The following is a 24,954-nucleotide window of genomic DNA, read 5'->3' on the forward strand; positions in this document are numbered from 1 at the left end:
GTACCATTCTTTGCTATTTTTAAAAAATTAGATTAGCTGGGTAGCAGTGGGTGGCACACACCTTTAATCCCAGCACTCAGGAGGCACAGGCAGGCGGATCTCTCTGAGTTCCAGGGCAGCCTGGTCTACAGAGCGAGTTGCAGGACAGGTTCCAAAGCTACACAGAAAAACTGTCTCGAAAACAAACAAAAAAAATTAGACTTATTAAGCCAGGCAGTGATGTGCATGCCTTTAATCCCAGCACTTGAGAGGCAGAGACAGGTGAGTTCGAGGCCAACCTGGTCTACAGAGTGAGTTCTAGGGCAGGCTCCAAAGCTACAGAGAAACCCTGTTTTTGGCCTGTATGTATGCACATGCACCATACATGTGTACCATCCCCTTCTTTTCTGTTCTCTCTCTCCCTCCCCCCTTTTTCTTTTGAGACAAGGTATGGTGGTTTGAAAAAGAATGGTCCCTACAGGCTCATATTATTTGAATGCTTAGTCACTAGGGAACAGAAATGTTTGATAGGATATTTTTCCCCAAATCACTATGGAGAAGTTGAAAGGGCTTAATAATAATAAAAATGAGGGTTATTCATTTTGTGTGAGATAGAGTCTCATATGATCCAAACAGGCCTCAATATATTATTTAAAGATGATCTTGAGCTAAACCTCCTGCCTCTCTATGAACCTCCCTCATACTGGAATTACAGGTGTGTACCCCCCTGCCCATGAGGAGCTGGGGATCAAATGCAGGGCTTTGTGAAGCACCTTAAGCAAGCACTATCAAATGAGCTACATTCCCAACCACTGGATTGCTGATTTAAATGTGGCAATATCAAAATAAAGCTGTTAGCCTGGTAGCAGAACAACTGGGCAAATTTTAGCATGATAATATTACTATTTTATGTCTACCTGTCAAAATGGTGAGGGGCAAAACTAAGAGATGGCTCAGCATCTAAGGGCAAGTGCTCCTCTTTAGAAGACCAAGGTTCACGACTGCTTGTGACTACAACGGATCTCTTACAGCCACACTTTGAATACCGCTGGCACGTGGTAAATACATATTCAGGCACTTCCACACACACAGTAAATAAATAAGCAAATATTTAAAAAGAAAAGGAGGTTAAGTGAGGGCAGGAGAGATGGTTCCTTGGTTAAGCTATTGGCTGTTCTTCCAGAGGACCAGCACCCACACAGCAGCTCACACAGACCAAGGGGATATGATGCCCTAATCTGGTTTCTGTAGACACTAACATGGTACATAGATAGACATACATGCAGGCAAAAAACCCAATTAAACAGAAATATGGATCATAGAGAAATACTAATAAAGAAATGGAAAAACAAGTATCTTTACAAAGATAAATAGACAGAACAGCCCATCAAAATCCCAGCAAAATTCTTCAAAGACCTCGAAAATGGTACTCAACTTTATTTGGAAAAGCAAAAAACCCAGGATAGGCAAAACAATCCTGGGCAATAAAAGAACTTCAGGGGGCATCACAATCCCTGACTTCAAACTCTACTACAGAGCTACAGTACTGAAAACAGCCTAGTATTGGTATAAGAACAGATAGGAGGACCAATGGAACCGAACAGAAGATCCAGATATCAATCCACACATCTTCGAACACCTGATCTTTGATAAAGAAGCAAAAAATAGCAAATGGAAAAAAGAAAGCATATTTAACAAGTCGTGCTGGCATAACTGGATATCAACATGTAGAAGAATGAAAATGGACAATGTGCATGTCTGGTGCCCTCAGACAATGGAACTAGGGCAATGGAACTAGGGTTAGACAGTTGTGAACTCCTATGTGAGTGTAGGAATTGAACCCAGGTCCTCTGGAAGAGCAGTCAGTACTTTTAACCACTGAGCCACCCCACCCCCACCCCGGAGAAGGGTTTCTCTGTAGCTTTGGAGCCACCACCACCACCAGGTCTGGTAATTGTACTCTTAACACCTATACACATCACAAGAATCCATCTTACTATGTTTCAGAGTCTTTCTTTCCTTCTTTCTTTCCTTCTTTCTTTCTTTCTTTCTTTCTTTCTTTCTTTCTTTCTTTTTTTTGAGACAGAGTCTCACTGTGTAGCCCTAGCTGTCCTGGAACTTGCTATGTAAGCTACGCTTTCTGGAACTCACAGAGATCCTCCTTCCTCTGACTTCAGAGTGCTGGGATTAAATACATGAGCCACCATACCAGGCCTCTCAGGATGCTTTTCATTCAAAATATAATCCTCTTGACCTACAATATGTTATACAGTAATTAATCCACCTGAATTTTTAAAAATTCCACTATTGGAATGGTTGCTGTTATAGTGAATGTCTAAGCCTAGCACTCGGAAGGCAGAGGCAGAGGCCAGCAGATCTAAGTTCGAGGCCAGTCTGGTCTACAAAGTGAGTTCCAGGACAGCCAGGGCTACATAAAGAAACCCTCTCTCGAATCCCCCACCCCCAAAACAATCCGCTAAAGATAGGCAGTGGTGACACCTGCCTTCAATCCCAGTGTTCAGGAGGCAGAGGCAGGTGAATTTCTGTGTTTAAGAACAGTCAGGGCGAGGCAGAGGCAGGCGGATCTCTGGGAGTTCGAGGCCAACCTGGTCTACAAGAGCTAGTTCCGGGACAGGCACCAAAGCTACAGAGAAACCCTGTCTCGAAAAACCAAAAACAACCAAAAAAAACAACCAAAAAAAAACCAAAAAAACAAAAACAAAAAAAAACGAAAAAAACAAAACAGTCAGGGCTACAGAGCAAAACCTTGTCTCACAAAAGAAAACACTAAGCACAAATTTAGTGTTAATTTGGATTTATACTCATAATTACTAGCGTATATGCTCAGCACTGTATTTGCTTGTTTATGCCTTCATCAAAGATGATTTACTTTCCTTCACCCAAAGAAATAGTCTTTAAAACTCATTAGCTGGGGCTGAATAGATAGCTCAGTGGTTAAGGGCACTTGTTGCTTTTGTAAAAGACTGAAGTTTGGTTTCAAGAACCCAATTGACTGTTAACTCCAGATGCCCAGATTCGGACACCATTTCTGGACTCCTTGAGCATTAGCATATATGCACATGCCCAAGCACATGAACACACATGCTTAAAAAATAAACCAGGGCTCAGTGATTAAGAACATTTAATCTTGCAGAGGGCTGGGTTTCATTCTCAGCACCCACATGGCAGCTCATAATTATAACTCCAGTTCTTGGGGATCTGATCTCCCGTTCTGACCTCTGTGATCACAAGGCATACACGCAGTGCACAGACATACATGCAGGCAAAACACTCATACACATAAAATTAAATCTTTTGAAAATAAAATAAAATTTAAAAACTATTAAAAAAACAAATACCCTTATTTCTTAAACTAAAGACCAGGTAGGCCCTCTTGTCCAGCTGTATGACCCTTCCAAACACGGCTCTCCTCATTAATACAATAGAGTAATATTAGTTTCTATCTGCTCAAAGTAGTTGTCAAGATTATGTGACACAAAACATCCAGCATCTAGTACATGAGCTAAAAGTATGAACTAACAGTATGTCTCTGAGTACCGTGTGTGTGTGTGTGTGTGTGTGTGTGTGTATTAAATACCCATATATATGGGTATAACTACAGAAGTCTTCTCAGGCGACCTACGGACGCCAAAGCCATGTAGTTCAAACCCGCTCTCATTATGTTATTCCCAAATTCCCAGCCACCAAAGATGTAGAGAACTCATCTTCTAAATGTTCCTCTAAATTATAACCACAACATTCAACTGCCAAGTTCTGCTTTCTAAATACTTCTAGGTATTTCTCCTTCTCTTGTTTCTTTCTTTATTATATATGCTGTTTTCTGCCTATATGTGTGTCTGCAGGCCAGAAGAAGGCACCAGATCTCACTATGGATGGTTGTGAGCCACCATGTAGTTGCTGGGAATTGAACTCAGAACCTCTGGAAGTGCAGTCAGTGCTCCTAACTTCTGGCCATCTCTCCAGCCCTTCTCTTTCTGTTTTTTGTTGTTGTGGTGGTTTTTTGTTTGTTTGTTTGTTTTTCCCCGAGACAGGGTTTCTCTGTAGCTTTGGAGTCTGTCCTGGAACTAGCTCTTGTAGACCAGGCTGGTCTCAAACTCAAGAGATCCCTCTGCCTCTGCCTCTCGAGTGCTGGGATTAAAGGCGTGCGCCACCACCGCCTGGTTCCTTCTCTGTTTTAATTCAAACTTTTTTAGTCAGATTATGTAATAGCCTTCTAACATTTCTTTCACTTTATGTCATTATGTAGTTCAGGTTGGCCTTGAACTCACTATTATATTTAGTAACTAATATCAGTTTCAGATACTGCAGTTTGTGGTTCTCTTTTGAGACAGGGATCTATGTAGCCAGGCTGCTCTTAAACTGTGTAATCAAGGCTAGCCTTCAACTTCTTATCCTCCTGCCTCCATTGCCAACTGCTGAGGTACACAGACCAGGGGTACCTCTGGCTTCACAAAATACACTAATGTTGGTAGAAAACAGAAGCCACTTCCCATCTTTCACTGACTCACTGTCTAGCTCAGACTGCCTGTAACTTGGTATGTAGCTTAGGCTGGCTCTGATCTTGCTTTGACTCCCCTAGTGCTGGGACTACAGGTATACACCAAATTTCATTACTTTCTTGATTTTTTTTTTTTTAAATAATAGAGTTTCACCAAGTAGCCCTAACCGGTCTCAAACTCAGAAATCCACCTGCCTCTGCCACCACACCAAGCTTCTTTCTTAATGTCATCTATCCCTAATCTCACTTTCACTACAAATCCTAGCCTTGCCACTCAGCCTGGGAAACTCCCCTAACTCACTCCTCTCTATTGTGATCAGCTTTTCACCTTCTAGAGTGATGGACATGTTATCTCTGTGGTAGAGCCTTTGCCCAGGATTACAGTGCCCTGGGTTCAATTCCCAGCACCCTCTTCATATCTCACAGAAAAAGGACCTAACGAGAAAGAAGGGAAGATATCATGATTGAGGCTAATCTAAATTAGCCAAGAGAAAAATTAGAAGTTCCGTCTACTTTTTCTTCCTTTTTTTTTTCCTTTTTGGAGACACAGGCTCATATAGCATAGGTTGTCCCAATTTATTACAAAGCCAGGAATGACCCTGAATTCTTCTGCCTCCACTTAAATAAAGTTTAGCTATTTTGAAGTGCTGACCAAACAAATGGTTCTGAAAGAACTACTTAAATGTGGCCAAAGATACTGAAATCCAATGCAGCCACGTACAGTACACATAGTAACTACAAAGGTGCTTCAGGCAAAGACTAAAGTAAGATACAAAGCCTACAACAGCTAATGACTAATCTTAAACGTAATTCTTTAAATTATTTTTATTTTCTGTGTATGGGTGTTTTACATGTATGTATGTATGTATGTATGTGTTACGTGTGTGTGTATGGTGCTCAAGGCCAGAAGAGGGTGTGAGATTCCCAGAACTGAAGTTACAGAGAGTTCTGAGGCCATGTGGATGGTGGGTCCTCTGGAGAACATCACGGGCTCTTAACTGCTGAGCCATCACTCCAGTCCCAGCAGATAATTTATTTTGCAATGATAGTCTATGTTTGCTGCTATATTTTTACAAACTCAGGTTTTTATTAGATGGCCTAGAATATGATCACTGATGATATATTAAATTCAAGGATTTGGCACTGTATACCTGTCATCTCAGCACTGGCTGATGCAGATCAGGAGGATCATTGTGAGTTCAAAACTAGCCTGTATAAATAGTGAGTTCTAGGTTAGTTGAGACCCTTTCTCAACACAAAAACCAAACAAAGCCTTAGCTACATTAGGACCCTGCCTCAGAAATACACACACAGTAAGCAACTCTTTCACCGTAATTTGACGCTGTGTGTACCTCTGACTCTCTGACACCTGCTCACAAGATGCCTTCTTTCACCTGCTTCCCATTTCTGGAGCCATGCACACAGATACGGTTACTTTGTGCTCTGCCATTGGGGTATCCTAGAAATTTCTGTGTAACCAAGTTTCCCAACATATGTGCTCTGAAACAACAATCACATGAAGAAGTGGCTTCACCGGGCAGGTGGTATACACCTGCAATCCTCTTAGAAAGTGGAGACAAGCTTCAGGAGCCGGAGGCTATTCTTAACTACATCCTGAGGGGACTCCACGGTCAAATAAGTATAGAAAATGCCGAATATCCTACTCTCCAACCCTCAAGGGAGTTCAGGAAACATTTATTAATGGTAATTAAAGTTTCACAGCATAAAAGTAGATTTAATAATAATTTGGTAGCACCTTACTTGTTTGTTTGAGACAAGGTTCTTTCAGTAACAGCTCTGGCTGTTCTGGAACTCACTCTGTAGACTAGAACTCACAGCGATCCTCTGCCTCCCAAGTGCTGGTTTAAAGGCTTGAGCCACCACCTCCCACCTGAATGCCATTTTTAAAAAGATTTATTTATTATGTACACAGTGTTCTGGGAACTGGATCTCGTTACAGATGGGCATGAGCCATGATATGGTTGCTGGGAATTAAACACAGGACCTCCAGAAGAGCAGTCAGTGCTCTTAATCTCTGAGCCATCTCTCCAGTCCAAGAATGCCATTTTAAAGTGAAGTGCTAGTTGGGCAGTGGTGGCACACACCTTTAATCCCAGCACTCAGGAGGCAGGGGCAGGTGGGTTTCTGTGAGGTTTTTGAGGCCAGCCTGGTCTACACAAGAGCTTGTTCCAGGATAGTGATGGAGAAATCCTGTCTCGAAAAACACTAAAAAATAAAAAACAAATATAAATAAAAAGCCATTCTTGGACTGGAGAGATGACTCAGACTGGCTGCTATTCTAGAGGTCCTGATCTCAATTCCCAGCAATCATATGGTGGCTGGAAACCATCTATGAGATCTGGCGCCCTCTAATGGTGTGCAGACATATACGTTGGCAGAACACTGTATACATAATAAATAACTAAATAAATAAATAAATCTTTTTTTTTTTTTTTTTTTTTAGTGGCATACTTGGGTTGTAGAGACTCCTCCGAAGTTAAGAGCTCCAGTTCTTAGGGCTCTGGAAACTTTTTCCTGGTCTCCATACACATTCCTCAAATAGGATGCATAGACATACATGTAAGAAAATCACCTATACATGTCGGGCAGTGGTGGCGCACGCCTTTAATCCCAGCACTTGGGACGCAGAGGCAGGCGGATCTCTGTGAGTTCGAGACCAGACTGGTCTACAAGAGCTAGCTCCAGGACAAGCTCCAAAACCACAGAGAAACCCTGTCTCGAAAAACCAAAAACAAAACAAAAAAAGAAAAAAAAAAAGAAAAATAAAAAGAAAATCACCTATACAAATAAAATAAGGGCCAAAAATGGCATTCTTAACATCATCGTATTTTGGGAAATGTATGATCATGAATCTTCAGTACTATTTTTGTCACTACTTTACTTTATGCTAATGCGTACGGTGCAAACTATAGTCTGAGAAACCTAAGATGAGATATAAATTATTTAAATCTAATAATAAATAGAAATAAATTATTTTATTTTATTTTATTCAACTCTAGAGATTGCACCTAGGGTATGGCACACGCTGATGGGCTTGAGTCCCATCCCTAGCTCTAGATGTCTATAACCTAGTTGGTCCTCTGAGACGTTGTGTGAGTTCAAATGCTCTTCCCTCGCCTGCTATCAGGGTTTTACTTGCCCCAGGCTAATCTTAAAGCCCTTGTCTCAAACTGATTCACTGTTCCAGGACAGGCTCCGAAGCTACACAGAAACACTGTCTCGAAAGACAAATTTCAAATAACTTAAATAGTTTGGAAATTTTTTGCTCTGAGATAATATGCTTCTAACTCTAACAGTCTGTAAAATAGTAATTATATCAATGGCAGCATTTTATGCTTTTTGGCAAAATAAACTGACAAACTTGAGATTTCACACATTATTAAAAAAAAAACTAAATTTGGGAGATTGTTCAGTTGGTAAAAGTACAGCAATGGGGGAAGGAGGCTCTCCAGGGCTCGCTGGCAAGATAACCCAGTACCAGGCCAAGGCCAGTGAGTGTGGTTGTGGGTGTTCACGCAGATTCATGGAAAACACAGTGGCACCTCAGGGATGATTTCAGCCGTTTCTAACCACAGAGTGGATTCATCTCTATCGAAGGCTGTGGGAGGAGTTACGGCAGGTGACAACTAGTGTTCAGATGTCAACTCACCAACGAATGATTCTCTGATGGAGAAGATTCCTGTCTAGGCAGGGCCTATGGGAACACCGACTCTGGAAACTGTTGCTCCTGTCTGCAATTACACATTTGCTAAAGCAGCTATGGTGTCTCCAATACCTGTACTATGGTGTATAATTTCATATGATATGTATGTGTAATCTCATGTTTGCATCTCAATCAGGAAGGTGACTTTTCATTAAACATTATAATTTTGATATATAGAAAATATATTAGGATATACTTCATAACTACATCTATTGACCCACAAGGACTGGAAGACACTTAAAAACCTGCTTTGTTCTTTTTATTCAAACTACACACAAATAGCTCATTTTTACCTCAGAGCAAGTTCAAACTAGACTGAATGTTTTCTGTAAATAAATTCTGTAAGTTAAAAACTTTATAGATATGCACAAGGTCAGAGTTACGGAAGTCTAACCAACGTTATTAACACAAAGCAACCTAAAAAATCATGTCAAGGGGCTCAGTGGTTAAGAGCACTGCCTGCTCTTCCGAAGGTCCTGAGTTCAATTCCCAGCAACCACATGGTAGCTCACGACCATCTATGATGAGATCTTGTGCCCTCTTCTGGCCTGAACACTATATATAATAAATAGAGCTGGGCGGTGGTGGCACACGCCTTTAATCCCAGTACTCAGGAGGCAGAGGCAGGCGATCTCTGTGAGTTCAAGACCAGCCTGGTCTACAAGAACTAGTTCCAGGACAGGCTCCAAAACCACAGAGAAACCCTGTCTCGAAAAACCAAAAAAAAAAAAAAAAAAAAAAAAAAAACAAAAAAGATAGATAGATACATAGATAGATAGATAGATAGATAGATAGATAGATAGATAGATAAATCGTTAAAAAAATTAAAAAAAAATCATGTCGATTCTTCACTTGCCAAGTCTGGTTGATAAACACCTATGTCTCGCAGCTTGTCTCACCGGGTACTGTGCGCCCCGCCCCCATCAGTCTCAGCCTCTGGTCAGTCTTACGCCAGAAACCTTAAAACCTTGCTTTGTCATGGTAAATGGCTCTTTCCTTATACCAAAAAATGTGTTATGACCGATGAGATGTAATTCTTGTAACTTTTTTTTCTTATTGCCCCAAGTCTCTTATAAAAAATATATTTAGGGGGCTGGAGAGATGGCTCAGAGGTTAAGAGCACTGACTGCTCTTCCAGAGGTCCTGAGTTCAATTCCCAGCAACCACATGGTGGCTCACAACTGTCTATAATGAGATCTGGTGCCCTCTTCTGGCCAGCAAGCATACAGACAGAACACTGTATACATAATAAATAAAAAAACTCTTAAAAATGTATTTAAGGTAGGTGAACAAAGAAACAGGAGAAAATTAGAACAAAAAAAATGAAACAAAAAACTAAAAAGAATTAAAACTTAGAAAAAAATTAGAGAACAGAAGAAAAAAAAGACAGAAAAATAAAGAACATGACCCAAACAACATATGTATAAATTTATTCTGTACCCCTCAGATAGAAAAACCTTAAGTTCAATTTCGCTACACTGTGAAGTTTTTCTTCAAAACCTGGAGGTAGCCTCGAGAGCTGGTCTGTCAAACTACTAATAATATTAAGGACCGCTTTCCCTTCTATTCAGGGCTTCTTTATTGTTCTTACACCTTAGCAAGTTGATTTCCATGTCCCCAAAACATTTTAATTAAGCCTCCAAAGGGATAATGCCAAATGAAAATTCTCGATCAGAATACTGCAGTTTTCCAAGTTTTTTCTAACCAGATTTTGCATAGGCTTTAAGAAGCAAACATGAAGCCGGGCGGTGGTGGCGCACGCCTTTAATCCCAGCACTTGGGAGGCAGAGGCAGGCGGATCTCTGTGAGTTCAAGACCAGCCTGGTCTACAAGAGCTAGTTCCAGGACAGGCTCCAAAAAAAAAAAAAAAAAACTACAGAGAAACCCTGTCTCGAAAAACCAAAAAAAAAAAAAAAAAAAAAAAAAAAGAAGCAAACATGATTCAACATATGTTAAACAGAAGATCTTGAGGACAAAATGCAGATTAAGGCATTCAGGAGCCAGCTGCAGCTGTGCAGGGGTAGCCCTGACAAGTGAGAGATCCTGGCTATTTAAAAAAAAAAAAAAAAAAGACTGGGGGTCCTCAGCAGTTAAAAGCAGTGTTGCTCTTGCAGAGGACCTGATTGCTGGCACCTACATGGTGGTTCACAATATGTGACTCCAGTTCCAGAAGCTCTGACTTCTGTGGGCACATCAAGCAGAGAGTAGACATACAGACATGGAGGCAAAGAACTCAAACACAAAAACTAAAAGAATAAATCTTTTTTATTTTTATTTTTAGGTTTTTTGAGACAGGGTTTCTCTGTGGCTTTGGAGCCTGTCCTAGAACTAGCTCTTGTAGACCAGGCTGGTCTAAAAGAATAAATCTTTTTTTTTTTTTAAATATTTATTTATTTATTATGTATACAATATTCTGTCTGTGTGTATGCCTGCAGGCCAGAAGAGGGCACCAGACCTCATTACAGATGGTTGTGAGCCACCATGTGGTTGCTGGGAATTGAACTCAGGACCTTTGGAAGAGCAGGCAATGCTCTTAACCACTGAGCCATCTCTCCAGCCCTAAAAGAATAAATCTTAAAAAATAAACACCACCAAGGATGCTCTCTGGATGAAGGCTACCTAGTATACCCATTCATATGAATATGCACACACAGGATGCTCTCTGGGTGAAGGTTACCTAGTATACACATTCATATGAATATGCACACACACAAGTTAGTTGAGCTGGATACAATAGTGCACACCTGTAATCCCAGTACTAGGGAGGCCAAGGCAGAGGAAATACTAACAGTTTTTTTACTAACATGAGCTACAAACATTAACTCCTCGTCTCAAAACCAAAAGACAGAAGGAAGCAGCAGCAGTTTGCCCCACGTTGCTAGGTCTTGTGTTCAATTCCTAGTGCTACAAAAGTAAGTAAGTACATAAAAATAAATAAAAAATAAAGAGGGAGCAAGGTGGCTCAACAGATGCCGCAAAGCCTGATGACAGTTTTAACCCTGGAACCCATGTGATGGAAGGAAAGAGCCAAATCCTGCAAGTTGTCCTCTAACCTCCAGATAAATGCCGTAGCATGAGTGCACTCATGCGTGCAACACAAATACACAGTGCAGCACGCGCGCACACACACACACACACGCACGCACACACACACACACACAATAAATAAGTAACTGGAGGCATCCTGAACACTGGTTCAGACAATCTTCTCACCCTTCATCAATAATGCTTCTTTCAACAACAGACACCCACAACTGGTAAAACACAGAACATAAGGGGCTGTAGGCTGCCCAACCAACACATCTACCACACAATTTCCACACCTAAGGCTCAAGGAATATCATGAAAGAGAGGGTAAAAGATTTAAGAGCCAGAGGCACAGGACACCTATAGCTAAATTGTGTACCTTAGGAATGGCAGGGAAAATAAACCAATAAAACCTCAAAAAAAAAAAATGGTTGCCTGGACAAGATCAGCATGACAACAGTCAGTATGCTAACTAAGTAAAATTTCCCTAGGGTCCTTACCTAGATAAAGCTACAGGCAGTCAATGGCTACTGAGATAAGAAAAATTAGTTTCCCTCATGGATGAGATCCCAAATGGGATGTCCGCCCTAGACATAGGAACAATACTAACTGTGTCAGTAAGTGTATATACATGTACACGTGCACAAACACACAAAAATAATCAGAGACCATGAATTTGGAGAGGGGAGGAATTTAGAGGGAAGGAAGGGGTGGGAGTGATGTATGAAGTTCTCAAAAAGAAAAAAAATAAGAGGCTGGAGTGATGGCTTTAGGATTAAGGACACTTGTTCTTGCAAAAAAACCAAAACCCAGCACCAACATGATGGTTCACAACCACCGTACCTACAGTCCAGGGAATCTGACACTCTCTCCTGACCTCTGCAAGTCCCAGGGACAGATGTTCTCATACATACATGCAAGTAAAACACTCATAAACATAAAATTAAAAGAGAAAAGTTTAAGGCATGATGGGCTAGCAAAAGAGCTCAGGAGCAAAAGAACTCAGGGGCTAAGAGCACTGCTGCTCTTCCAGAGGACCCAGGTTCAATTTCCAGCACCCACAAGGCAGCTCACAGCTGTCTGTAACTCCAGTTCCTGGGGATCCGACAAACAGACACACATGCAAGTAAAACACTAATGCACATACAAAATAAAAATGTAGGTTATTTTAAAAAAGAATGAAGCATTTAAAAAATTATCTTTATCTTACCCTGAAAGTTTTAGTGTTTCAAAGCAAAGAGGAATAGTTGCTTTTCTGAAGGAAGTAACTAGATTCTACTACTACTTTCTGTAGATAGCATGCATTTGTCCTGTTCTCCTGCTGGAATCTGTAATACCACAAAACACCAACAACTGTCTTTTCTAACAATTATATGAAAGCTTGTAAAACTTTTAGACAACCCTGAAGCCATTTCTGACAACTCTCAGTCTCAGCAGTAATGCTCCCTGCTTCCCCCTTTGGGAACCAAGGACCTAACAATTGCCCACACACGTACTGAAATGTTGGGAACGTCCCATCATCTCCCTGAGTCCTTGTGAATGTTCTCCAAATAGAACTCAGTTCTTGAATAGGGGCAAGATAACCCTTAGGTGTTGACTCACTTGTAGTGGGAGCTGCAGCTGTGTTCCTGCCGCCCCAGCTCCTGGTCTCCTGGCTAGCTTATGCCCCGAAATAACAACACACAAACTGTATTCTTTTAAACACTGCTTGGCCCATTATATCTAGCCTCTTCTCGGCTAACTCTCGCACCTGGACTAGCCCATTTCTAATAATCTGCATAGCACCATTAGGTGCGCTTACCGGGAAAGATTCAGCATGTCTGACCTGGCGGCTGGCTGGCGGCTGGCTGCATCGCGACTGGCTCTGAGAGGAGCTGCCCTGCATCTGAGCTCACTTCCTCTTCCTCGCAGCATTCTATTCTGTTTACTCCACCCACCTAAAGGCTGGCCAATCAAATGGGCCAAGGAAGTTTCTTTATTAGCCAATGACCTTCCTCCATCAACTCACTGACTGATGTTTTGACTCAGGCCCTGGGAAAGGGGCAAAGTGACCCTCAGATGTTTCCCTTACCTCATCTGATCTGGCAACAACTCTCCAGCTAATTATTGGTAATAGCCCTTTGAATAAGCCAATCATAATAGTTAAAGAACAATCCCCACACACCCCTTCCTTCTGTGGTTTTTCACTTTAAAAATAGTCTGTACCAGACATTCGGGGTCTTTCTAGCCTTCCTTATACTGGAAGACCCTGTCATGACAGAAATAAAAAAATCCTCATGCTTTTACATCAGCTGTGGTGGTGAGAGAGAGTCTATAGGGGGCAACTCCTCCTCGGTGTTTGGACTCTAGGATCCAACAAGCTGATCTGTATAGTTCTTGGGTTGTTTTTTTTTTTTTTTTGGTTTTTTCGAGACAGGGTTTCTCTGTGGCTTTGGAGCCTGTCCTGGAACTAGCTCTTGTAGACCAGGCTGGTCTCGAACTCACAGAGATCCGCCTGCCTCTGCCTCCCAAGTGCTGGGATTAAAGGCGTGTGCCACCACCGCCTGGCTTTTTTTTAAAATTTTTTGAGACAGAGTTTCTCTGTGTGGCTTTGGAGCCTGTTCAGCAACTAGTTTTTTTTTTTTTTTTTGGTTTTTCGAGACAGGGTTTCTCTGTAGTTTTTTTTTTTTTTTTGGAGCCTGTCCTGGAACTAGCTCTTGTAGACCAGGCTGGTCTCGAACTCACAGAGATCCGCCTGCCTCTGCCTCCCAAGTGCTGGGATTAAAGGCGTGCGCCACCACCGCCCGGCTTTTTTTTTAAATTTTTTGAGACAGAGTTTCTCTGTGTGGCTTTGGAGCCTGTTCAGCAACTAGTTCTTTTTTTTTTTTTTTTTTTTTTTTTTTTTGGTTTTTCGAGACAGGGTTTCTCTGTGGTTTTGGAGCCTGTCCTGGAACTAGCTCTTGTAGACCAGGCTGGTCTCGAACTCACAGAGATCCACCTGCCTCTGCCTCCCAAGTGCTGGGACTAAAGGCGTGCGCCACCACCGCCCGGCCAGCAACTAGTTCTTGTAGACCAGAGTGGCCTTGAATTCAGAGATCCTCCTGCCTCTGTCTCCTGAGTGCTGGGATTAAAGGCGTGTGCAACCTCCACCCAGCCACAACACCTTTCTTTATTTCAGTGTGTTAATAAGTTCATGGAGATACAGGCAATATTTTTCTTTGTTTCTTGGCAATGTTTCAAAAACATAAAAAATTTTTATTTCTCCTTTGTTTCAGAACAGATCTCAGTGTGTGAGCACTCCACTACTCTCTTTCATAACCAGTCCCTGCCCAAGCATGAAACTTAATTATTATGTCTAGAATATATCAAACATGTTTTTTGTTGCTGATACATAGCCCTGACTGGCTGCAAATTCAGTTTTCACATCTTAACTTTCCAGGTCCTATGGTGATTTAAATAATGCACGGAATACATTAGAACAACTGCAAATGAGGGACTTACACCTGTGAATGGTGTGTAGCTCAAGGTATTTTAAAAAACAAGACACCCCAAAATTTAACATATTCAAAATTAAATTTCTTTTTCTTTTTTATTATGATTTCTCTGTGTAACAGCTCTGGCTGTCCTGGAACTTGTTCTGTAGACCAGGCTGGCCTTGAACTCACAGAAATCTGCCTGCCTCTGCCTCCTGCGTGTTGAAAATAAAAGTGTGCGCCACTGTACCTGGCTTCAAGACTAAATTTCTCATCTACCTTTCAAAACCTGCTCTACTTGCAACCTTCACCAGTAACCACTAACTCCTTATAGTTGCTGAGGCAAAAATCAAAGTCATTGAGACAACTCTTGCCCCATATTGAATCCATCCAAAAGCATGAGATCTCCCTGTATGAGAAGATTCTTATGAAACCCATCACTACTTTCAATGAATACCTACCAATAAGATATAAGTAATGAGTAAATCTTGTTGGCCAGATGTCGTGACTTACACTCAGCTTTCAGGAAGCTGAAACAAGAAGACTGACAGAAGTCAGAAGAGGGCATCAGACCCTTTGGAGCTGAGCTGCAGGTGTTTATGAGATGCCTATCATAGTTTCTGTGATCCAAACTTGGTTTTCATGCTAGAGCAACAAGCACCCTGAACTGCTAAGTCAATTTTCCAGTGTCTTGCAGAGAATTTTCAATGTTCTGAATGCAAAGAAATGATGTCTGAGGTATCACATGAGCAACTGTGGTGGTGACACACGACTTTAATCCTGGCGCTCAGGAGGTAGAGGCAGAGGCAGGCGGAGCTCAGTGGGTTTGAGGCTAGCCTGGTCTACACAAGCTAGTTCCAGGACAGCCTGAACTGTTATACAGAGAAACCCTGTCTCGAAAAAAAACAAAAAAGAAAAGAAAACAGTCTGGAGAGATGGCTCAGTAGTCAAGAGCACTAGCTGATCTTCCAGAGGATCCAAGTTCACTTCCCAAATCCACATGGTGAGTCACAAACATACAGTATACTCGCATACATGTAGATAAATGCTCGATGCTGTGGTCTCTCCTCTCATTCTAGCTACTTGGGAGGCTGAGGCAAGAGGATCCTGAGTTCAATGACAGCATAGATAACACTCCATCTCAAAATACAAACAATAAAAGTATTTTGTAACTCAAAGTTCAATACAGTGTCTACTTCACCTGTATTAGTCATACATTGGGTATATGTGGTAGTATTGTTGCTATACTCTACAAATCTAGCCTAAGTATCTGCTGCAACAGATAGACTACAAGAAGGTAAACAGTTAAAGGAAGAGACCAGACCTGCACAAAATGGTGTCATATTTTTGATAAGTATAATAACCAAAGGTAAGCTAGCAGGTTGGGAGTAAGTTCAGTGGTACTGGAGATCACATGCCTCTGGTATCTCAAGATTCTGAGCTCAGTCTCAAACTCTTTTATCCCACTATATATATATGATAGCAGATTGAACTCTCTACTGACTAGTATGTATCTCAAACATTATATGACCAAAACTTTTTTATTACTTAATATAAGTGAACCTCACATTCAGAGAGGTTTTTATTTAGTATGAAACTTAAATATGTTCAACTTGTTTTCCCTTTTTTATTGATAAAAACAGACATGATTTTCAGAACATCAAATAAGTACTTCTACCACCGTGGGGAAAGAATAAAAAACAAAACAAACACAAGCAGTGGTGGCGCACACCTTTAATCCCAGCACTTGGGAGGCAAAGGCAGACAGATCTCTGTAAATTCGAGGTCAGCCTGGTCTACAGAGGGAGTTCCAGGAGAGAGCAACACTGAAAAACCCTGTCACGAAAAACCAAACCAAACCAAATCAAAACATTAAAACCTCAGGATTGGAAAGAGTGCTCAATGGTTAAAGCAATTGCTGCTTTTACAGGGGAACCTATGGTCCACTTTGGAACCTGAAATTTGAACTGAGAAATCATTGCATAGATCAAGACAGTAATTGTGGGGGGCTGGAGAGATGGCTCAGCACATAAGAACACTAGCTGTTCTTCCAGAGGACAGGAGTTCAATTCCCAGCATCCACATACCAGCTCATAATTGTCTGCAACTCCAGTTCCAGGGTACCCGACACCCTCATACAGACATGCATGCAGGCAAAACACCAAGACAGCACATTAAAAAAAAAAATTTAAATAAAAAAAGACAGTAATTGTGATCCCAAGTTAGTCTGGACTAGAGTCAAAAAAGCAACAACAGAGCAGTAACAGCACCACATGGAAGCTCACAACCAGCTGTATCCAGTTCTAGGGAACCAACACTCTTCTGGCTCTGCAGGCATCAAGCTCTCAAGTGGTATACACACACACACACACAGGCAGGGAAAACACTCATACACACTCAATACACTCATACACACTCATATACTCAACATTCTCCACAAAGAAACGTGTTTGAGGAGATAATATTTACCTTGGTTTGAACATTATATATATGTTCATAAATATGTACAATTTTATGTCAACTTAAAAACATAAAAACAAAAAAATTAGGTTTTCAGGGCATGGTGCTGCAGGTGCATATCTTTAATACCAACACTCAGGAGGCTGAGGCAGGAGGATCTCTAAGTTTAGTCTCCTGGTCTTCATAATAAGTTCCAGGATAGCCAACAGTTCATCCTGGGCTATGCCATACTTTTAAAGGCTAGGCATAGTATACAATCAATCCCACTACTGGAAACAGGGGGATAAGGAGTGTAAGGTCAGCCGGAACAACAGGAAACCTAGCTCAAAAACAAAGCAAACCTCTACCAACCTAAAAGATTAAAATAAGAGACACAATACCTCAATATTCTAGCTAATCTACATGGGCTAGGCTTGAATAAGAAGCAAATTATCTAGAGTTTTCTGCACTATAGAAATACTTTGTCCTTTCCTCTTTTTTTCCCTTTCTCTCTTCTATAGACAGGCTCCATTAGCCTTAATCCTCCTAGCTCTGCTTCTTAAATACTGTGATTACAGCAAGTCCCACTATACCGAGTTGCCTTACTATTTTTTTGTAATTTTAACTAAAGATGGCTGAAGGGTCAGTGTGATTGTTCAAGTGGGAAAGGAGTCAATCATCAAGCCTGATGAACTGAGTTCCATCCCTGGAACCCACAGGATGAAGGAAGAGAACTGACTCCTACAAGTTGTCCTCTGACTGACCATACATGCACTGTGGCGTGGATATACCCCTGGGCCTCAAAACAGATAAATGCAAAAAAATATATTCTTTAATAGCTGAATGAAGTCTTATGAAATGTTTTGGTTTACAATTGATTGCTAATTAAGACTTCTACTTTTCCTGCAGAACTCATTTAAATTTTCACTTTTTGTTTCCTAAAACTTATCAAACCACTCAATGATTAAAAATAAGGGATGGAGCTGGGCGGTCCCAGCACTCGGGAGGCAGAGGCAGGCAGATCTCTGTGAGCTCGAGGCCAGCCTGGTCTACAAGAGAGAGTTCCAGGTCAGGCTCCAAAGCTACAGAGAAAATCTGTCTAGAAAAAACAAAAATAAAATAATATTATTAATAATAACAATAAGAGATGGACAGTGGTGGTACATGCCTTTAATCCCAGCACTAGGGAGGGAGATGCAGGCAGATCTCTGTGAGTGAGGCCAGCGTGGTCTACAAGAGTTAGTTCCGGGACAGCAAAGCTATCACACAGAGAAACCCTGTCTCAAAAAAAACAAAAAAAAAAAAAACAAAAAAAACAAAAAAAAAACAAAAAAAAAAAAAACAGACTGAGTCTGAGTGGCTAAGAGTGCATACTGCTCTTATATAGGACCTTGAGTTCAGTTCCCAGCATGCACATCGACATTCACAACTCCAGGTCCAGGGAATCCAACTCACATACCCCCCAAGGCAGGCACATGTGTAGAATAAAAATAAAAATAAATTATCCCGGCCAGTGGGATACGAAGAGGGGTCCCTGATAAACCTAGAGGAGGAAAAGGAATGGAGGGGACAAGAGACTCAAGAAATGACAGCAAAACAGGCTTTCTGATCCAGGTGCCACTTTATTATTCCTCAGAAGCTGTTCTATAGCGAACGGGCAGGAGGGAGGGGAGGTGTCAGATCTGCTGGAACAGGTCTGGAGACAGCCCTAGCTGATAGGGAAATACTGGGGTCAAAGGAAATGTTCAAGGCTTCTAAAGCCTGGGGCCTGCAGGTCTCACTAGACTAATTTCCTAGGTGCAGAACTTGCCCTGCAAAGGTGAATATTTTACTTGTGAACTTAGATTGCATAAACAAAATCAGGTCTCAAAATACAGGTCCTTGCTTCCAGCAATAAATCATTTTTTAAAAGATAAAACAGAGGTCTCAGGAAACGGTTTCACTTTTGTCCCACTGGTTGTTCAGGCCACCTTCTAATTCACCAAGAGGATGATCCAGTATCTCACAGAGGGGTAACCCCACCTCAGTACTCCAAGCAAAGCGAACTCTCCTGAATGCTCAGGATCTCAGCAGAAAATAATTCATGTTTCTGTAGGTTGATTCTATACTAAGATACATGCATTATCTCCTTAAACTCAGCCCATAAATTCTGTGAGTACAATGCTCCCTGTATCTCTTTATCTCTTAAGTACTTTGCACAGTGCACCCCGGAGGATGAATCAATGGAGCTAAGATCTGAACATAGCTCTAATTCTAAAGTTTTCCTATCTTTCTATACTGACTCTTGTTTTATACTTAAAATGGGAGAAAAAAATATAATACATCCTGACCCAGCAAGCAAGCCATCCCTAATATTTCACTAAATTATAAACACTTTCATAATCAGGAATTTAAAAAAATTGTTCAAGTTTTTTGGGGGTGGGGTTTTAAGACTGTATAGCTCAGGTTGGCCTCAAACTTGTAATTCTCCTGTTACAGAATTCCAAGTGACTGGACTGCAGGCATGTGCAACCAGGCCAGGAGTAAGTATTTTATTACTCATTTTGCAATACTATTTTGGCAAATATTTACTGATCTATATCAAGTGCTTGGGGATATAGGGACAAACAAGATATAACCCTGACAGTTGAGAAAAATAGGTAATAAAGATATAACAAGTAAATACAGTAATTTAGCATGCTGAAAATAAGATGATAAGCCTGCCAGGTATGGTGCTGAATGCCTTAAATACTAGCACTCAGGAAACAGAGGCAGGCAGATCACAATGAATTGGAAATCAGCCTGGTAGACATGGCAAGTAAGCCCAGGCTTCTCTGTGAGTTTGAGGCCAGCCTGGTCTACATAGTGAGTTCCAGGCCAGCCAGAGATAGATAATAAGTTCCCACCTTGAAAAAAACTGAACGAAAAAAGAAAGGGGAAAAAAAAGGAAAAAAAAGGAAAGATACAATAGGAATTGATGGTAATGAGAAAAGGCCTTCCTGAGGAGGGTAATACTTGAAGTGAGATCCACAAGAGAAGGTGGCAGGAGCTGAAGAAGGCTGGACAGGTGACACAGGCTCTTGGAGGGGCCACAGCACAAAAAATTTAACTTAACTCTACTGCAACAATATCACTGGAAGGTTAAAAAGAAGAGGCATGGGAGGCAGAGGCAGGTGGATCTCTGTGAGTTCGAGACCAGCCTGGTCTACAAGAGCTAGTTCCAGGACAGGCTCCAAAGCCACAGAGAAACCCTGTCTCGAAAAACCAAAAAAAAAAAAGAAGAGGCATGAGCTGGGCGTGGTAGCCCACTCCTTTAATTCAACACTCCAGAGGCAGAAACAGGCTGATCTCTTTAGATTGAGGCTAGCCTGGTCTACATAGCAAGTTCAAGCACAGTCAGGACTACACAGAGAGAGACCGTGTCTTTAAAAAAGAAAAAAGAAAAAAAAAAGTAGAGGCCTACTATCTGTTCATAACGTAGAAAGATCACTTCAGAAAACAAGCACGGTGGTGAACTACAAACCACCAACAGGGAGGCTGAGATAGGCTGCCGCTACGTGCTGAGACCAATGTGGGCGACACACTCAGTATCAACCAGCCAGGGTAACTCAGACAGAAGATAACTAATGTTACAGACATACCTAGATGAAATCAATGAAACCTGCCTATCGAATACATCTCCAGAAAGCATGTTTGCTCATTAACTGTTTTCATTACAATGCATGAGAAAGCCTGTTATTACTACACATCGTAAGATTGAGGAAACAGTGAAAACATCTCTGAGGACTTGAGGTGTGTGTAGTCTAGTGGTAGTGAGTGCTTGCACAGAATTCAGGAGGCCCTGGGTTAGATGCCTCATAAAATGACAGAAAGAAAACATCTCCTGAATGTCTAGCACAGTCACTTAAAGTTAACTGAGGTCTAAATGACTAAGAACTGATGTCAAAAGAAAAGGGAGAAGCAAAAGTGACATCAGGAAAATGGACAGGGATTGGGAATGCCCAGATACCTACCTCACAATTTTGCCTAAGCAAACTTAGCAACCAAACTCTGTCAAGATCTACACAAAAATAAGTGATAATGCAGGCCTAAAACTATTTGTGTCTTACTTTGCAGCACCCAGGTTCCGTAAGCCAGAAATCCATCAGGTGTAAATGCAAATGTCCACAAATTATTCTCAGCTATGTTAGAAAGTTAAATTCCACACCAGCAGGTTTTTTTTTAAAAAAAAAATGCATTTAACTTTATTTACATTGTGTAGAATGTACTTTTGAATTGAAATATTGCTCTCCTATTCTTAGTACCAACATACCAACAAAGGAAATAAGCTCGGACACAAACAGCAGCAGGAGCAGGAAAAATTCTGGTCTCATTGCTGACTAAGAAAAAAACAGCATTGTCACTTGTGATCCCACAAAGCAGAGATAGGAACCAACTTATTCTTGAAAATGACATAAGCATAGAGTTTAAGGACCAGGGAGCAACAGTAGGAAATGAAGGCTGCTTCCTAACTGAAGACAGGGTGGAAGATGGTCTCGTCACATCAGCACTGCTGACTACCACTGACGGACCCAAAACATCAGACCCTGCTCCAGAGTTAATGACAGAGTCGAATCCTAAATACATTCCACTGAGTAACCTTTAGCAAAATCACATTTCTGAGCCCTAGTTTCCTCAGTTATAATTTAGATTATAAAATACATTAAAAGGTTTAAGGATATGGCTGGCATGTGGCAGATACTTAACATGTGAATCTTTGAAGGTAATAGCATTATTTAATGTTGCAGATTCTAATTTGGCAAGAAATAAACGAAGAGATCTGATAATAGTCAACAGAGATTACCTCATCTGCTTTTTCTTGAGTATCCTTCTCAGCACTGTATTTCAAAAGAACTGTCCCATCAATAACTGTAAATACAAAAGCTTTCAAGTTTGGGGCCTTTAATTTTGAAGTTTTACCCATTTGTTCACAAACAAGTAAACTCAAAACTATTCCAGAAGCAAAGACAGCCGTGCAATAAGCAAACTGTTAAATGGGTAGCACGGGCAAGAGGCTAGAAGGGGGGAGAGCAAACTAAAACTCTAATAAATATGTATGGAACCGGGATTAGGGTTGCTTGAAATCTACTATATAGCCCAAACTTCAAACTTGTGGCAATCCTCCTGCCTCAGCCTCCAGAATGCCGTGAGCCACCACGCCCAGTTTAACAATCTATAGTCTTAGAAGACCGCTTTTCTACACCAAAGCGGCGATGCGGGGAGAGCCACACAGGTTGAAGGGAAGAAGAAACTGTAACTGGGGGGAACGTATATGCTAAAATAAAGAATATTGAGAAGCCTACACGCCCCATTCTGATTGCCTATGCAAACCAACTCGGTTCTCTAAAATGTAGTTCAGGTGGCTGGCAGTGGCCGGAGACAGCGTATGTTTCGGTAGCAACGGTGATGCCGACTACAGCTTCCCAGCGAGCCTGACTTTTCTGCGGCACACACACAGGTGAAGGGAAAACAGGTGGCCGCCTCCCAGCCCCGTCGGCGCTCAGCCCGCTTCACAGGCCACCTCCTCGCAGCACCCGCCGGCCAGGAGAAGGCCCCTTCCCCGATCGACACATCGCCAGGGTCGCGGCGACAGCAAACCCTGAACGGCCCCGCAGGTCCCAGGGAAGGGGACAGCTCAGAGCTCCACGACCAGGAAACCCAGAAATCGCCAACACGCCAAGGCCTCGAAGGAACGAACGGACGCTACGATTTCCGTGAAGGCTCAGAAAAATCAACAGGACACCTTCCGAGGCTCGGGAGGGAAACCCGCGGACGGCCGTGGGTCTAGGCCCAACGGCCCAAGGTCACGCCAAAGGAGCCGCGGAAAAATTCCAAGCAATGAGCCCCCTGCAGACCAGGGCAACCCTGCCTAGGAATGGAGTCTGGGCTCGGGGGCACCCGCGCCCGAGCTGTAAAGGGAACCCCAACTGAATGCAGCGGCTCCGCGGGCAAAGCCCCGTGGATCGGGGCCGCACAGCCTCCATTTCGCCAGCATCCCCCTTCCCGGTGCCCCCACACTCACATCTCCGCAGCCACTTCATCCAATGGTAGACGATCGTGCTGTGGTGCTTCTTGTTCTCTATACACCAGGACGACAGGCCTTGAATGGATTCCATGGTGTTGGTCACCGACTGGAATTTTCGATCCAACGAGGACTCCAGGGCCCCGGCGGACGAGGCCGACGAGGAGGAGGCCTTACTGCTGCCTCCGCCGCCGCCGGCCGCCATCTTCCCGGTTTGCACAAGCGCCGCTGGTCCTGTGGCGGCGGCGACGGCGGCGGGAGCGGGCAAAACAATCAGTGCGAGTGCGTGAGAGCCGTGGGAGGGAGGGAGGCCAGGGGGTGGGGATGCTGCACGCGCCGGGCTCTCCGGGAGGCAGGACGACTAGCGGGGCACGCGGGCGGCCCCCACGCGCGCCGAGGCGGGGCTGCGGCGGCCCAGGGTTGTCACTAGGGTTCGGGGGTCGTGCTTGAACCGGCGGCCGGGACCATGCGACGCCCTGCCAAACGCCCGGCGGTCGAAGCCAACACGTTTAGCCGCACGGCCCTCAACTCTCAAGGCCCTTCCCTCATCCCGTCGGCCGGACTCCGGCGAGCCCGGGCGGCCTCGGCATCGGGAGCGTGACGCCGCCGGACCGTCCCTCGGGTGGCGGGACGCTGTCCTCTAGGCTCGCTGCCCCAGAGAAGGCCCACGGCGCCCTAGTCACAATTTTTTTTTTTTTTTTTTTTTTTTTTTTGCAACGCAATAGCAGCAGAGGACCAGCAAAAGCACCGCGCACGCGCGCGCTAGCCCCGCCCCTCCGCTTCCTCCTCGCCCTTGAGGGCAGAGAGGGGTCCCTGATGGCCCTACGATCTGGCCAATCACGGGAGGCGTCGGAGAAGCGCGCGCGCGAGTCGCCCAGCCCTGAGCGCTGAGGAGGTGCGGCGTTCCCTCGTGCGCCTGCGCGTTAGGTCTGCGCCGATCGGGTTGGGAGGAAAACCTGGGAAAGCGGGATGAGGGAGCTGGAGATGCGTAGCCCTCCCGCCCTGCCTTTCGCCTCCTAGCGGGGTTGCTCCCTTGGAGCCTTTAGCTCGCACAAGACTGGGAAATTTACACCGTTTTGTGGCCACTGTTTTCCGGAAGCCGCGGCTGCCTCCGCTACCACCCCTAAATCGGGGATGTACGGGCGACAAAATGGCTGGCGTCCATCTTGCGGCGTGGTAGGCGGTGCGCATGCGCCTGTCCCGCTAGCCATTCTCTACGCAGACTCCGGGGCTAAACGGAGTTACACACCCGACTTGGGTGATACCATTTTCACAGCCAGTCGACCGTCAGCACTCTAGAAAGAGGAAATAAGGAAATTAAAAATTTCTCTGTAAAGTTCTCGAGGCGAGGGAAGAGTAATTGACAAGATGTGGCTTCTTTGGTCGATTATAATCTCACAATTCTGTAAAGCACTGTAGTTTACATCTCATCTGCCAATGTTAATCTTTTGGGAAGATTTGGGGGTTCGTGTGTTCCTACTAAATAGACCAATTTCATTTTAATTATGCCTCAATAGAAGAGAGGGTTTTTTTGTTTATTGTTTTTTAATATTTATTATGTATACAATATTCTGTCTGTGTGTATGCCTGCAGGCCAGAAGAGGGCACCAGACCCCATTACAGATGGTTGTGAGCCACCATGTGGTTGCTGGGAATTGAACTCAGGACCTTTGGAAAAGCAGGCAGTGCTCTTAACCACTGAGCCATCTCTCCAGCCCCAGAAGAGAGGTTTTTGCGGCAAGGAACTGTTTCATCAAGTTCACATTTAGTATTC

At 43.1% G+C, this 24,954-nt stretch overlaps 1 protein-coding gene across 10 annotated transcripts in view; it reads right to left on the minus strand.

The window, feature by feature from the left end:
• Positions 1 to 23,861, minus strand: part of Rprd2 (regulation of nuclear pre-mRNA domain containing 2) — a 59,999-nt gene extending 36,138 nt beyond the window's left edge. For all 10 annotated transcript variants that reach the window (XR_009058551.1, XR_009058552.1, XR_009058550.1 and 7 more), the window contains exon 1: positions 23,181 to 23,861. Coding sequence is in view for 7 of the 10 variants with exons in the window: in XM_057793108.1 (XP_057649091.1) it covers positions 23,181 to 23,385 (205 nt within the window). In the remaining 3 variants the exon portion in view is untranslated. The remainder of the gene's footprint in view (positions 1 to 23,180) is intronic.
• Between the last annotated feature and the right edge of the window lie 1,093 nt (positions 23,862 to 24,954).

This window comes from Chionomys nivalis, chromosome 18 (assembly GCF_950005125.1).
Source record: "Chionomys nivalis chromosome 18, mChiNiv1.1, whole genome shotgun sequence".
NCBI classification, from domain to species: domain Eukaryota; kingdom Metazoa; phylum Chordata; class Mammalia; order Rodentia; family Cricetidae; genus Chionomys; species Chionomys nivalis.